The sequence below is a fragment of the Lithobates pipiens genome, unplaced genomic scaffold (genome assembly GCF_037356315.1).
Source record: "Lithobates pipiens isolate NorthernLeopardFrog02 unplaced genomic scaffold, aLitPip1_a1.2 Scaffold_23, whole genome shotgun sequence".
NCBI classification, from domain to species: domain Eukaryota; kingdom Metazoa; phylum Chordata; class Amphibia; order Anura; family Ranidae; genus Lithobates; species Lithobates pipiens.
This window is the reverse complement of record NW_027507785.1, coordinates 245,102,572-245,115,415: the sequence shown is the minus strand read 5'-3', so window position 1 is coordinate 245,115,415 and position 12,844 is coordinate 245,102,572. Positions and strand designations below refer to the sequence as shown.

At 42.8% G+C, this 12,844-nt stretch overlaps 1 protein-coding gene across 1 annotated transcript in view; it reads left to right on the top strand.

The window, feature by feature from the left end:
• Positions 1 to 10,316: 10,316 nt before the first annotated feature.
• Positions 10,317 to 12,844, top strand: part of LOC143928229 (calcium-activated chloride channel regulator 2-like) — a 56,211-nt gene continuing 53,683 nt past the window's right edge. The window contains exon 1 of the mRNA XM_077452979.1: positions 10,317 to 10,525. Coding sequence (XP_077309105.1) covers positions 10,358 to 10,525 — 168 coding nt within the window. The 5' untranslated portion in view covers positions 10,317 to 10,357. The remainder of the gene's footprint in view (positions 10,526 to 12,844) is intronic.

The window sequence follows — 12,844 nt, the reverse complement described above, 5'->3', positions numbered from 1 at the left end:
CATGATGGGACTTGTAGTTTTACAACAGCTGGGGGTCCGCTAATTGCATATCCCTGCCCTAGAGTAAGTACACTCTTCTCTCCAGGTGCTGTCCTGAAAGATGAGGTGAGAAAACCTTAGACTTACCGGTAGCAGTATTTCTACAATTCTTTCAGGACCCACCCTAATTGTGTTATAAAATGTGGTGTTATTGCTATGTTCTGCTTACTAATTTCAGCATGGCTGCTTACTAATTTCAGCATGGCTGGAGGTAATCTATAAACAACTGAGGCCATGGTGGAATGATTGGTCTATACAGAAACTTGACTGCAATGTTTCCTGGGAAAATGGGTGGAGCTGCGCCCTCCCCAGGTGTTGTCCTGAAAGACTCGTAGACTCGTTACTGATTAAGTCTAACTACTTTTTTTTTGTGAAAGATGGTACGCCGAGTAAATGGATACCTAACATTTCAACATGTCACACTTTAAAATTGTGCACACTCGTGGAATGGTGCCAAACTTTGGTACTTAAAAATCTCCATAGGCAGTGGAAATAAATATTTGGGTGGTTATGGATTCCCTTATTTATTATAAATATGTATTAACTTGTATATCCCTATAATTGGCTAGTCTATCACAGCTCTGATAATGTTAATGGTGATGCTACAATAACAAGGTTAGTAATGAAATAAACACACTGCTTTAACAAAGCAAGGGTCTCATTTATTTGCCAAGAAAATAGAAATGCCAACATAAAAACACTAAAGGAAAATATTACAAAGCATAAAAAAAAAAAAAAAAAAAGAACATAAAGGTTACTTTACATAAGGTCCTCCTCGAGATGCTGCCTCGGTTGAGCTCAATGGAAAAAGAGGAAGTATCGAGAGCCGGTTAGTACTTTTAAAGCCTACTCAGACACCACCCACCCAAACACCCATTGTCCACTTATCTAGCCATCTGTATCCAATAGGAATCTTTAAGAGGTTGCCCTTCCTAATCACCAGCAAGTATATTCTTCTCTTCCTGTCCTCCAGGAAGTATGCTGTAATGTCCACTAGGGGCACCAATTCTCCATGTATCACTGCTCTTTGACCCGGGTAATCCTTCAGTGACAGCTGGTCTTTGATCTTCTGTTACTCAGGACATTTGCCTTCTCTACCCCTATCAGGAGACTGCGAGCACATCCTGCTCGGATATGAAAATCCATTCATGTGTTTTGTTAACACCCTGCTGAGTCAACTTGCAAATTCCAACTTAGGCCAAATGACTATCAACCAGAAAACTCCAGAAATGTGATATTAAACCATGTTGCCTTCCAACAGCAACACAATGGGGTTAATTTACTAAAGGCAAATCTACTTTGTACTACAAGTGCACTGCAAGCACACTTAAAAGTGCAGTCGCTGTCGATCCGAGGGGGACATGCAAGCAAAATCTGCATTTTTGCTTGAACATGATTGGATGAGAAAATCAGCAGAGATGCCCCTCATTTCATATCTTCCCCTCTGATTTACAGTGACTGCACTTCTAAGTGCAAAGTGGATGTCCTGAACATAATCAATAAAAAACATTTAAAAAGTATTACACATGTGGCATCCTCAATACTTGGAAGGAGTAGCAGAATGTGTTTTGGGATATAATTCTGAGTATGCCCATGCTGTTTGTGAAAACAATTTTAATAAATTGACAACTTTGTGTTAAAATAAATAAAATGTTACAATTTTTCCCCACATTTTCCAAAAACTTGTACCAAAAAATTAAGTCTTCAAAAGACTCACTCTGCCTCTTAAAAAAATAAATAAATAAAAAATAAATAAATCACCCTGGGGTGTTTACTCTCCAAAATGTGGTAATTTAATTGGCGTTTCTACTGTCCTGGCACTCCAGGGTCTCCAAAAATGTGATCATAGTCAGGAAATTAGATGCATAATGTATGCCCGTAAAAAGCCTAACAGTGCTCCTTGGATTTTGGGCCTTTCTATGTGGTTAGGCTGTGAAAAAGTCTCACAAATGTAGTATATCAATAGTAGCAGAATGTGTTGGGTGTAGAAGGCAATACAGAGACAGTTATTTTAAACTAGAAACCTTTTTTTATTTTATTTTTTAACCAAGCTCTGATAGTACTAGAGGATTGTGGATGGGCAACCCTACAGCTTATTGGTCTACTACTATAGATTAAATCACCAAATGAGAATGCATGTTAGATAATTGATCAATATTACATCAATTAGCACAAAACTAAAACAATCCAGAGGTGTAGCTGACTGAGTTGAGATAGGTTGCCTCCTTAGTGTCTGGCTGGGAACATGGTAACTGTGAAGAGAAGAAAGGAAAGAGAAGGGTGCCAAAACTTCCATATAATATAGTAGAATTATTTATTGACACATCATTAAAAAAAAAAAAAACTTTGCATTCACAAGCATTGAAGCAGGTCTGAATATATCACAGGAAATCCAGTGGCTGGCTAGAAGAGCAGCTTGGGTGGATGTAGAACTACAGAACCGGGAAGCGTGGAAGTCACCACTTGAGCTGCAAGAAGCCTCTCACTACTGCAAGGTAAAGGATCGCTGAAGCCAACGTAGGCAATGGGAATGCTGTAAGATCTGTCAAAAAAAAAAAAAAAAAGACTTGTGGGCTCCACGTTTTGGAGGCTGGACACGACCCCTTCCTCAGCCTGTCAGCTTTACCTCCAGAGTGTTCCCAGTGCTTAAAGAGCGGATTGATTTAATGTAGCGCCACCCCCGAAGGAGCGCTTGAGAATGTTGGGTTCTATGCACTGCCTCTCAACCCCTCTGGCACACTTGGCAAACAGTTTTTTTTGTAAACACAACAGCAGATGGACACAACCTGTAGTAAACCATAAAATATTTTGACTAGAAAGCCTTTCTCAGAAGAAAACAGACAGTAATAATTCAACCAAGTAGTTAAATATTGCAACTCTGGTATTGAGCAGTATAACAGAAAACCACATGCAAAATGTAAACAACTCAATCTCAAACCACTTAACTGACTGAAATGTGACCTATGTGCTCAGGCATGAAGGGAAATCAGAATAACTTACAGGTCAATCTATATCCCTAAAACACTGAAATCACAAGCCTGAACTTGTTTAGGTGTGATACAATCTGCAAAAGTATAAAATATCAACTTTATGCTTAAAATTAGAGTTTCTCCTAAATGAGTATAAATGTGCTTACTGAATTTCTGCAGGCCTGAATAAACACTAATGTTCTTATCCCTTGTAATGGGGGATATTCAGTACTCCTTAGTCCTCAGTTCGCTCTTTGAAAAGAGCCCAATATGTCCTGGCAAGTGTGTTTAGTGTTACTAAACCCAGGACCTTGCATTCACTATATCTGGACCCCCACAGTACCCAGAACATAGAAATGAAATAGTTTTAGTAAATACTGTTAAATACATTTTTTCATCAGCAGTTAGAGCAGCCTTGTGACTTCTATCAGTGTCTGGTTAAAGCTTGTAGGAAGAGTTTTCATTTTCTCATGAATGTCCAATAAGGATGCAGGACCCCTTACCCTCTGTCTGGAAAGTGCTGATTGGCCCTGTGCTGATCACATGCGCTCTCCCAAGAAAATAATACTCTCTAGCAATACACACCAAACTAAGCATGTGCAGCTTGTCCCCAAGCTCTGTACTATCAGGAAACAATAAGAGAACATGGAAGGGGAGGAACAGAGGACACAGGATCAAATAGCCTTTTTTTTTTTTTTACACAATATAGAGTTAACCCCTTAGGTTCCACAGTGAGTATAACAAGCATGTCTTACTGCATATACAGACTGATTTTACTGTTGTGGGTTCAGTAATACTTTTTACATGTAATCTTTCAGCAGGATAAAACAATTGCTGCAAAAGGGTCTCCTCACTGGGCTTGATAAAGTAAGTAAGGAATGGTGTCTGCAAGCAATGTCCTCTTTCTAAGGGGTTTACACAAGATGGGATAATGCCCTCTTTCCAATCTGGCGACATCAAGGCCCAATTGAAAAGGTGTCCTGGAACAGTCTCTTGCAGGTTTCCCGACTGGCTACCTGGTAAATGGAGAGCCTAGCAGCATCTGTATGAGCACCCACAAAGCTGATAGGGTGCCTGAGGAGATGTGTCTGTGTCCAACTGTGGAGCTGTTGGTGGAGACAGTCTCCTGCATCTGGTCTCTCTCCAGCCTCATGGTCTCTCCCCCTTGCTCCCAGGCAGCTTTCTGGTGTCTCTTCTAGTCTCCTCCCCTGGACATGCAGGGGTATGTAGTCTGCCCCCAGTGATGAGGCCATCTGTTTTCTGGACTACATGTCCTAAGATCCCATGCTCCTGCTGTCGTCCTCTTTGGTCCCCCTGCCAATGAGGAAATGGGAGGGAGCAGAGTGGGCAGCTATCCATTTGATTGCCGTTCTCCTGTAGCAAGCACTGCAGGGAGGAGAGGGAGGGGGAGAAATCCCCTGCAGTTGTGACTGTCTGTCAGTGCCAACCTCTCACGTTGAGGGCATGTGGCCTGGTATGCACACCCACCCCCCCAGACCTGCCAGGCTGCATGCTTGGATAAGAGTCTGGTATGGATTTATTTTATTTTTTTTACATTATTGTATTGCCAGCAATATAAATGTCTTTTTTATTTCTTTGTAAATGTCAGTTTTGCTACAGCAGGTTCTGCACCACTTTACAGGCCGACAAGCTGTACACTCACTACTTTACAGTAGCAAAGTGTGCAGGATCATAATTTGGGCCCCGCAGCTGAGAAAAAAGGGACACAGAGTGCAGGGGTTCAGTAGTAAGTGACACAAAGGTTCAGGAATAATTTCAACAAAGTTCCCAGAAGCTCAACAGTAATTCCACAAACTCTTCCTCTGGTAAGCAAGAGGTCTCCCCGCCTATGGCCCCCCTATGCTGGGATTCCCCCCCTTGGGGGGTTTAAGAGCCCAAATTCACTTTTAAAACATTTTTAGAAACGCAGTGGCCGCTCTGCCTTTTTTTTTTGTATACCCCCGCCATGCTAGCTCTGGGTGCTAAGGGACCCGTAGTCCGCCATTCACACGGGAAAACCCATCCTTTTAAAAAATGGGGGTGGAGCTATAGGCAATGTGGGGGGCAGGGACTAACGGCATTGTCTAAAGGATCAGTTTGCAGAGATACTTAAGATTCTTCCTGATCAGCAGGCCCAGCAATGGGCTGGCATATCAGATTCAAAACTCAGATGTTTTATGGTGGATGCTATTAAAGATTCTATCATTCAAGCCTCACGGCTTAGGACTAGTGCATACACGCAGAGTCCTGTGGCTGAAGAATTGGTCAGCCGAAGCACCGCGTAAGAAGCTCTTGGCCAGTTTCCCATTTTATGGTGAACGGTTATTTGGGGACGATCTGGATAAATATATCCAAAGGATCTCTAATGGGAAAAGTTATTTTTTACCAGTAAAGAAGAAGTTTCAACATTTCTCCTTTAACCATGCTTCCTCTCCATTGCCAGGGGAAGACCTCAAGGGCAGCCCCAGGGCCAAAAGAGGACTTGGGGCAGAAAGCCCGCAAAACAAAATGCTAAAGCCTCCTTCGGTTGGGTGGGGGGAAGGCTTCTGCAATTTTCAAAGATCTGGCAGGAACAATGTCAAGCCAGATGTGTGGCTTCCTTAGTTTCTCAAGGTTACAAACTAGAGTCAGAGAATTCTCGTCTCCTCGTTTTCAAAAATCAAATGTTCCCAGAGATCCAGAGAAAAGGAAGTCTCTCTAGTTCTGGATCATCTCCTATCCCAGGTGATATCAGAGATTCTCTTAGGCCGCGTACACACGCGGGGACTGTTCGCTCAACTTTGTCCGTCAAACAGTTTCAGCGGACAGTCCGCTCAAAATTAGCATGGACGGACTTGCCCCCACACACGACGAACGAACAGTCCGCTGAAACCGTGCGCGATGACGTGAACGGCACGTACGACGGGACTAGAAAACGACGTCCTATACACTGCAATGCAACCTTCGGCGTATAAATTCTTTCTGAGCATGCGCGGAACTTAGTTTGACGAACAAGCCTACACACGCGGGGACTGTCCGCTCAAACCAAGTTTCAGCGGACAGTTTTTCGGAAATTCCGAAAAACTTTGTTCAGCAGACTGTTCGCTGAAACTGTCCGCTGAAAGCCCACACACGAGCGGACTGTCCGCTGAAACACTGTTCAGCGGACAAAGTTGAGCGAACAGTCCCCGCGTGTGTACGCGGCCTTAGAGGAACAGGGCTCAGGGTTTTGTTCAAACCTTTTCACGGTTCCAAAACCAAACGGGGAGGTAAGACCCATTCTAGATCTCAAAGATCTGAACCGGGACTTAAATATCCAGTCCTTTCGCATGGAGTCAATCCAATTGGTTGTTTTCATTTTGCAAGGAGGGGAGTTTTTTGCACCGATTGATATCAAGGATGCATATCTCCACGTGCCGATATTTCCCGCTCATCAGAAATTTCTACGCTTCGACGTAGAAAATCATCATTTTCAATTTGTGGCTCTGCCATTTGGTCTAGCCACCACACCAGGGATGTTCACAAAGATTCTGGCACCTCCTTTAGCCAGGTTAAGGGCTCAGGGCATAACTGTCCTAGCCTATTTAGACGATCTGCTTTTAGTAGATCAATCAGTCTCTGGTCTTAATCAAAGTTTAATCTCAGCTGTAAGCTAACTGGAATTCCTAGGTTGGATACGCAACCTAGAAAAATCCTCCTTAAAACCATCAAGGAGATTACAGTACTTGGGGCTGGTCATAGATACCGTAGAAAATAAGGTATTCCTACCCCAGGCAAGAATCGGCTCCATAAAAGAACTGATTCAACTTGTCAAAGCAAAAATAAATCCTTCCATTCGGCTGTGCATGAAATTGTTAGGGAAGATGGTGGCCTCCTTCGGGGCCGTCCCTTATGCGCAGTTTCATTCAAGACTGCTACAAAACACCATTCTGTCGGCCTGGAACAAGAAGGTTCAGGCTTTGAAAGTTCCAATGCGCTTATCCCCTGAGGTGCATCAGAGCCTCAATTGGTAGTTGATATCCAGCAACCTCCAAAAGGGGAAATCCTTTTTACCAGTATCCTGGAAAGTGGTAACAATGGATGCCAGCCTTCTAGGCTGGGGAGCAGTCCTGGAAGAAGCTTCTCTCCAGGGGAAATGGTCAAAGTCAGAAAGGACCTTGCCCATCAACATTCTAGAGATTCGGGCAGTACATCTGGCCCTAGAATATTGGACGCTCAGACTACGGAATTGTCCTGTCAGGATTCAATCCGACAATACCACGGCTATGGCTTACATCAATTACCAGGGGGGCACGAGAAGTTGTGTAGCCCCAAAAGAGGTGAATCATGTTCTAGCTTGGGCAGAAAGCAACATTCCTTGCCTCTCAGTGATTTTCATTCCAGGGATAGAAAATTGGCAGGCAGACTCTACTTGAGTTGCCAACAATTGTTTTCAGCAGAATGGTCTCATGCTTCACCCCGACATCTTTCTATTGATATGTCAAAGATGTAGTATTCTGGATGTGGATCTGTCCGCGTCCAGATTCGACAACATTGTGTCGAGGATGAGGGATCTGCTAGTGTGCGGAACAGACGTATTGGTCTTCCCATGGGATCAGTTTTCACTAATCCATGCGTTTCCTCTAGTTCTGCTACTTCTGCGCGTTCCCCCGCAGGATCAAGCAGGAACGAAAGGAGGCGATTCTGGTGGCCCAGAAAATCTTGGTTTGCCGAGATCATGAAGATGGCGGTAGGAGTCCCTTGGACCCTGCCATTGTGGCCAGACCTTCTCGCTCCATCCTACCTTACAAATGCTAAATTTAACGGTTTGGCTATTGAAACCCACATTCTAAAGGACGATGGGATATCCGCTTCAGTAGTGTCTACTTTGGTTAATGCTAGGAAGCCGGCCTCCAGAGTCATTTACTATAGAGTCTGGAAGGCATATGTTTTGCTGGTGTGGATCCAGGGGTTGGCACCCCAGGAAGTATGTCATAGGTATGATCCTTGAATTCCTGCAAATGGGATTGGAAATGAAGCTGGCCTTGAGTACTATCAAGGGCCAGGTCTCGGCCTCTTGCTTCTCACTCTCTGATGCTTAGTTTTATTCAGGGGATAACACAAATTAATCCCCCTGTCAGGACACCTCTAAATCATTGGGATTTTAATTTAGTCTTATCAGCTTTACAGAATCAGCCTTTTGAGCATATATGGGAAATTCTCTTGGTTCTTTTGACAAGAAAAATAATCTTTTTAGTTGCCATATCCTCTGCCAGAAGAGTATCGGAATTGGCGGCTCTGTCTTGTAAAGAGCCATATTTGATCATGCATAAGGATAGGGTGGTATTGTGGCCTCATCCTGAATTCCTACCAAAGGTGGTGACAAGTTTTCATTTGAACCAGGATATTATTCTGCCTTCTTTCTTCCCAGAGCCTCGATCTAGGGAAGAGAAGGCACTACATTCCCTTGATGTAGTAAGATCGGTCAAAGTCTATTTAAAGGAGACCGCTCAGGTTCGCAAAACAGATTTTTGTTTGTACTGCCAGAAGGTCCTAAAAGAGGACAGGCAGCATCAAAATATACTATTTCCAAATGGATTTGTCAAATGATTGTTCAAGCTTATGGTCTAAAGAAGAAAATTCCTTGTTTTCATGTTAAACGCACTCCACCAGGGCTGTTATTGCCTCTTGGGCGGTACATCACCAGGCCTCTATGGCTCAGATCTGCAAGGCTGCAACTTGGTCTTCAGTCCATACATTTACCAGATTCTATCAAATCGATGTTTAAGGTCATGAGGATATTGCCTTTGGGTGTAGTGTACTGCAGGCTGCAGTATAAGTCCTCTAGCCTCTAAATGCCCTACCTTTTTTGTTGTGTCTCCCTCCCTTTAGTTACCATTGCTATGGGACATCCCACATAGTAACTACTATGGCTCTGTGTCCCCTGATGTATGAAAAGAAAACAGAATTTTTTAAAACCGCTTACCTGTAAAATCCTTTTCTTTGAAGTACACAGAGATCCCTTCCTTCTTTGGTATACACGTGTATTGCTTGGCTACAAAACTGAGGTACTCCCAGTAGTGGGAGGGGTTATATAGGGAGTGCACTTCTTGTCTTAGGGCACTGGTGCCCAACCAGTGGCCCGGGGGCCACATGTGGCCCGCGGAGCCCTCTGATGTGGCCCGCATCCTCTTTCTGTTGGATGGCAGATTGGCAAGCCCAGATCATGGGTTGCAGACCCGCCATCCCAGGGCATCTGTGTTGTTAATGAAGCCGGCAAAGCAAGCAGCTGTGGAGCAGAGTTGTATAAACTGATGCTTCCTGTATAGCGCCGTCTCTTCCTATAGGCGGAGTGATACCAAATGTACTCTGCCAGGGACAGCAACAGCAAGAGATACCTGAAGGGAAGACTGTTATTAAAGGTCAGTTTATTACTAAAATTACAGTGTATATATAGGTATATCTGCGCAGTGGTTACTGGGCTGCTTTCAAACTGATCTACAGATGCAGTGCACCTGCAGGTTACCTGCACTGAGGCCTAGACTTCTGTTATTACCTGCGGGTTTGGTGAGCTTTCAGAAAGTGCACCACACCTGCAGGATATAATAAAAGTCTATGGTAAAATATAGCTAACTGCAGGAAAGACACAGGTGCACTGCGCTTCATTAGTGTGAAAGGCCTTTTTCACACAATCGGTCCAACTCAATCGAACCCTCCATTCACCTCTATAAAACGGCAGATATAAACAGATTTGAGTCCTTTTTACACCCGCCTACCTCCAATCTGATTTGCTAAAAAAAAAAAAAAAAAACGGAAGGGGATCGGTTCAGAGGATCCATAGAGTAGAGTGGGCTGTGTCTGTGTCCACTCTGCACGGACCTGTCATCTGCCTGCTCTGCTCATTGTGGCCCACGACCAGTTACCAAGTCGCTTAAGTGGCTCTTGCTCTTCAAAAGGTTGGGCACCCCTGTCTTAGGGTGTTCCAGTGTCCATCACCTAAAGGTGTCCTATTAACCACATAGTAACTACTATGGCACTGTGTCCCCTGATGTATGAAAAGAAAAGGATTTTACAGGTAAGCTGTTTTTAAAATCCTGTTTTTGGAAAAAAAAATGACAACTTTACCACCAGATTCAGAGATTCATTGCTGTCTTGAGCATTTAACAGAAGTGAGTTTTACATGGGATAATGTAAGAATTACGTAGAAGTAATTCCTTTATGAAAAACCTACAGCTAAACATGAATAAGCAATGAAATTAAAATGAGGAAATCAGGAGCGTCTCGCAAATAACAACTCCCAAACCTGTCTCTGAGACGGGCACACCCTGATTTACACAATACATCCATGAGACAGTATTATTTAAAGCAGAACAGTATGAAGGATTCCCAGGATGATGGGCATAGGATTTTATCTCCTAAGTTTATCTTTAATGCAGGGCTTCCACTGCAACATGCAAGCAACAGAAAATGTCCAACTTAGAGATCATGGCTATGAAAACATACTTATAGCTATTCATGCACAAGTTCCAGAGGATCCGCAGATCATCACTAATCTCAAGGTAAGACACGTTCCTAATGGTATGCAAGCAGAAATCGGGATGTATCTAGCAAATTATTATGTCACTAGTAAAGTGAAGTAAGCTGGTTTCTATAACTATAAAATTAGAGGCACAACCAAGTTTAAGGTATATTTATACAACAATTTAGGGTTAATTTACTAAAAGCAAATGGGCTGTTCACTTTGAAACGGAAATTGCTCTGTGCAAGGGAATTTTCCCCAGAGCTTAGTGAATGTGAGGTTTTACTTAGCAAAGAATATTAATTTAAGTTCAAGAAAAATTAAACACATGTTTTTTTTAGCTTGCACATGTTTGAATGATGATGGTCAGCAGAGCGTCATCTCATTTATTAAAGTGATACTAAAGGATCTTTTTTTTTTTTAAATAACAAACATGTCATACTTACCTCCACTGTGCAGCTCGTTTTGCACAGAGTGACCCTGAACATCCATTTCTGGGGTCCCTCGGTGGCTCTTGTGGCTCCTCCCCGCATTAAATAACCCCCTTGGCGAAGTGCTCTCCTGAAGGGGTTACCTTGAGGGTCCGCTCCTGATTCCAGCATTTGGCGTTCATAGAGGCCGAATGCAGGACCCGGCCCTGCCCCCCGACGCCCATGTCATTGGATTTGATTGACAGCAGCAGGAGCCAATGACTGTGCTGCTATCAATCTATCCAATCAAGAGCTGGGAACCCGTGGAGAGAGGGATGGTGGGGACGCGCCAACGTAAATTCGGGGCTCAGGTAAGTAAAATGGGGGGGGGGGGGGCTAGTGGGCCTGTGACTGCAAGGTATTTTTTCAACTTAATGCATAGGATGCATTAAGCTGAAAAAAAACACGAGCCTTTACAACCCCTTTAAGCTCTGGGGGAATTCCAATGCATTGTGCAACTTCACTTCACACAGTGAACAGCCTGTTTGCCTTTAGTAAATCAACTTTATTGTCTTCTGTAGTTGAAATCGGTATAGTAATCACCTGCTGTCTGTCCTTGATGCTTTGTTAGATATAGTGCCTTATTCATAATCAAGTTGCAGCAAATACCATATTCAAAAAGTTTCATATTATTGTTAATATCATGTGTTTGATTTATCACAGATAGAAAAGTTGCTGGCGCTCAGTCTAATGGTGCTAATTTCATGTTACCATGTCATTTTGCAGCAATAAAAATGCTTTTCATGGTCTTGTGACCATCACAAAAAAATGCAATCATCCCTCTAAAAAAGGCACTCCGTTAATAGCTTTTTGCCATTCATGGTTCCCAGGAGCGCATTTATGAAAAATGGAGGTTCATGTGCTACCTTTCTACCCCTATGGAAGATAAGTAGGCTGCAGCCCCATATCCTGTGTTTTGAAAAAAATGTTGTCAGCAAAGTCTATACCAAATGACAATCTGTATTTGAAGCAAAAATATTTTAACTTGAACTGGATAGTGACAAAGGGTGAATCACCCCAGGACTTCCATGGAAGTATTTGAAAACCAGGGGTAGATAAAGAACGTAAAATTCAACAATTCACCAGGCCAGTCAACCAAACAGTGGATGAACTTAAAGGACAAGTGTTGCAAATTGTTATGCTACTGCATTCTAAACTTTTACTGAGAATTACTTTTCATTTTATGGAATAATGGCTTTACAGCTTTGCTGTGGTGTGAATGCACATATCGGATTACTTAGAAGAGGTACAACTCCCCTTCCCCTTTACTGTACACACTACCCTGGCTGGACTGTCACTTATAATAAGATCATTAAAAAGCAAGCAGATAGTGCTGGGCATTCTTTGAAAAGCCCTAAATACTTACTAAAATCAAATATATGCTGTGTATTCCCACGATTATGGTGTGTAACATAAATAACTTGTGCAAATGATTGCTTGCTGCTCTAACAAAGTGCTGTGCCTTTAAATCACAAAAAAGAAATGTATAGAGAGCTACCTAAAGTAAAATGTCTTCCCCTGTTAAACCTCATGATAAGTGTATCAATACTAAGGATGAGCCGAACACCCCGCTGTTCAGTTCGCACCAGAACCTGCAAACAGACCTAAACTTTGTGTGAACTTTAGAACCCTATTAAAGTCTATGGGACTCGAACATTCAAAATCTAAAGTGCTCATTTTAAAGGCTAATATGCAAGTTACTGTGCTAAAAAGTGTTTGGGGACCCGGGTCCTGCCCCAGGGGACATGGATCAATGCAAATTTTTTTTTTTAAAACGGCAGTTTTTTCAGGAGCAGTGATTTTAATAATGATTAAAGTGAAACAATAAAAGTTTAATATTCCTTTAAATGCTCAGATAAAGGGTCTGGTATGGATTTTTAGGGGGACCC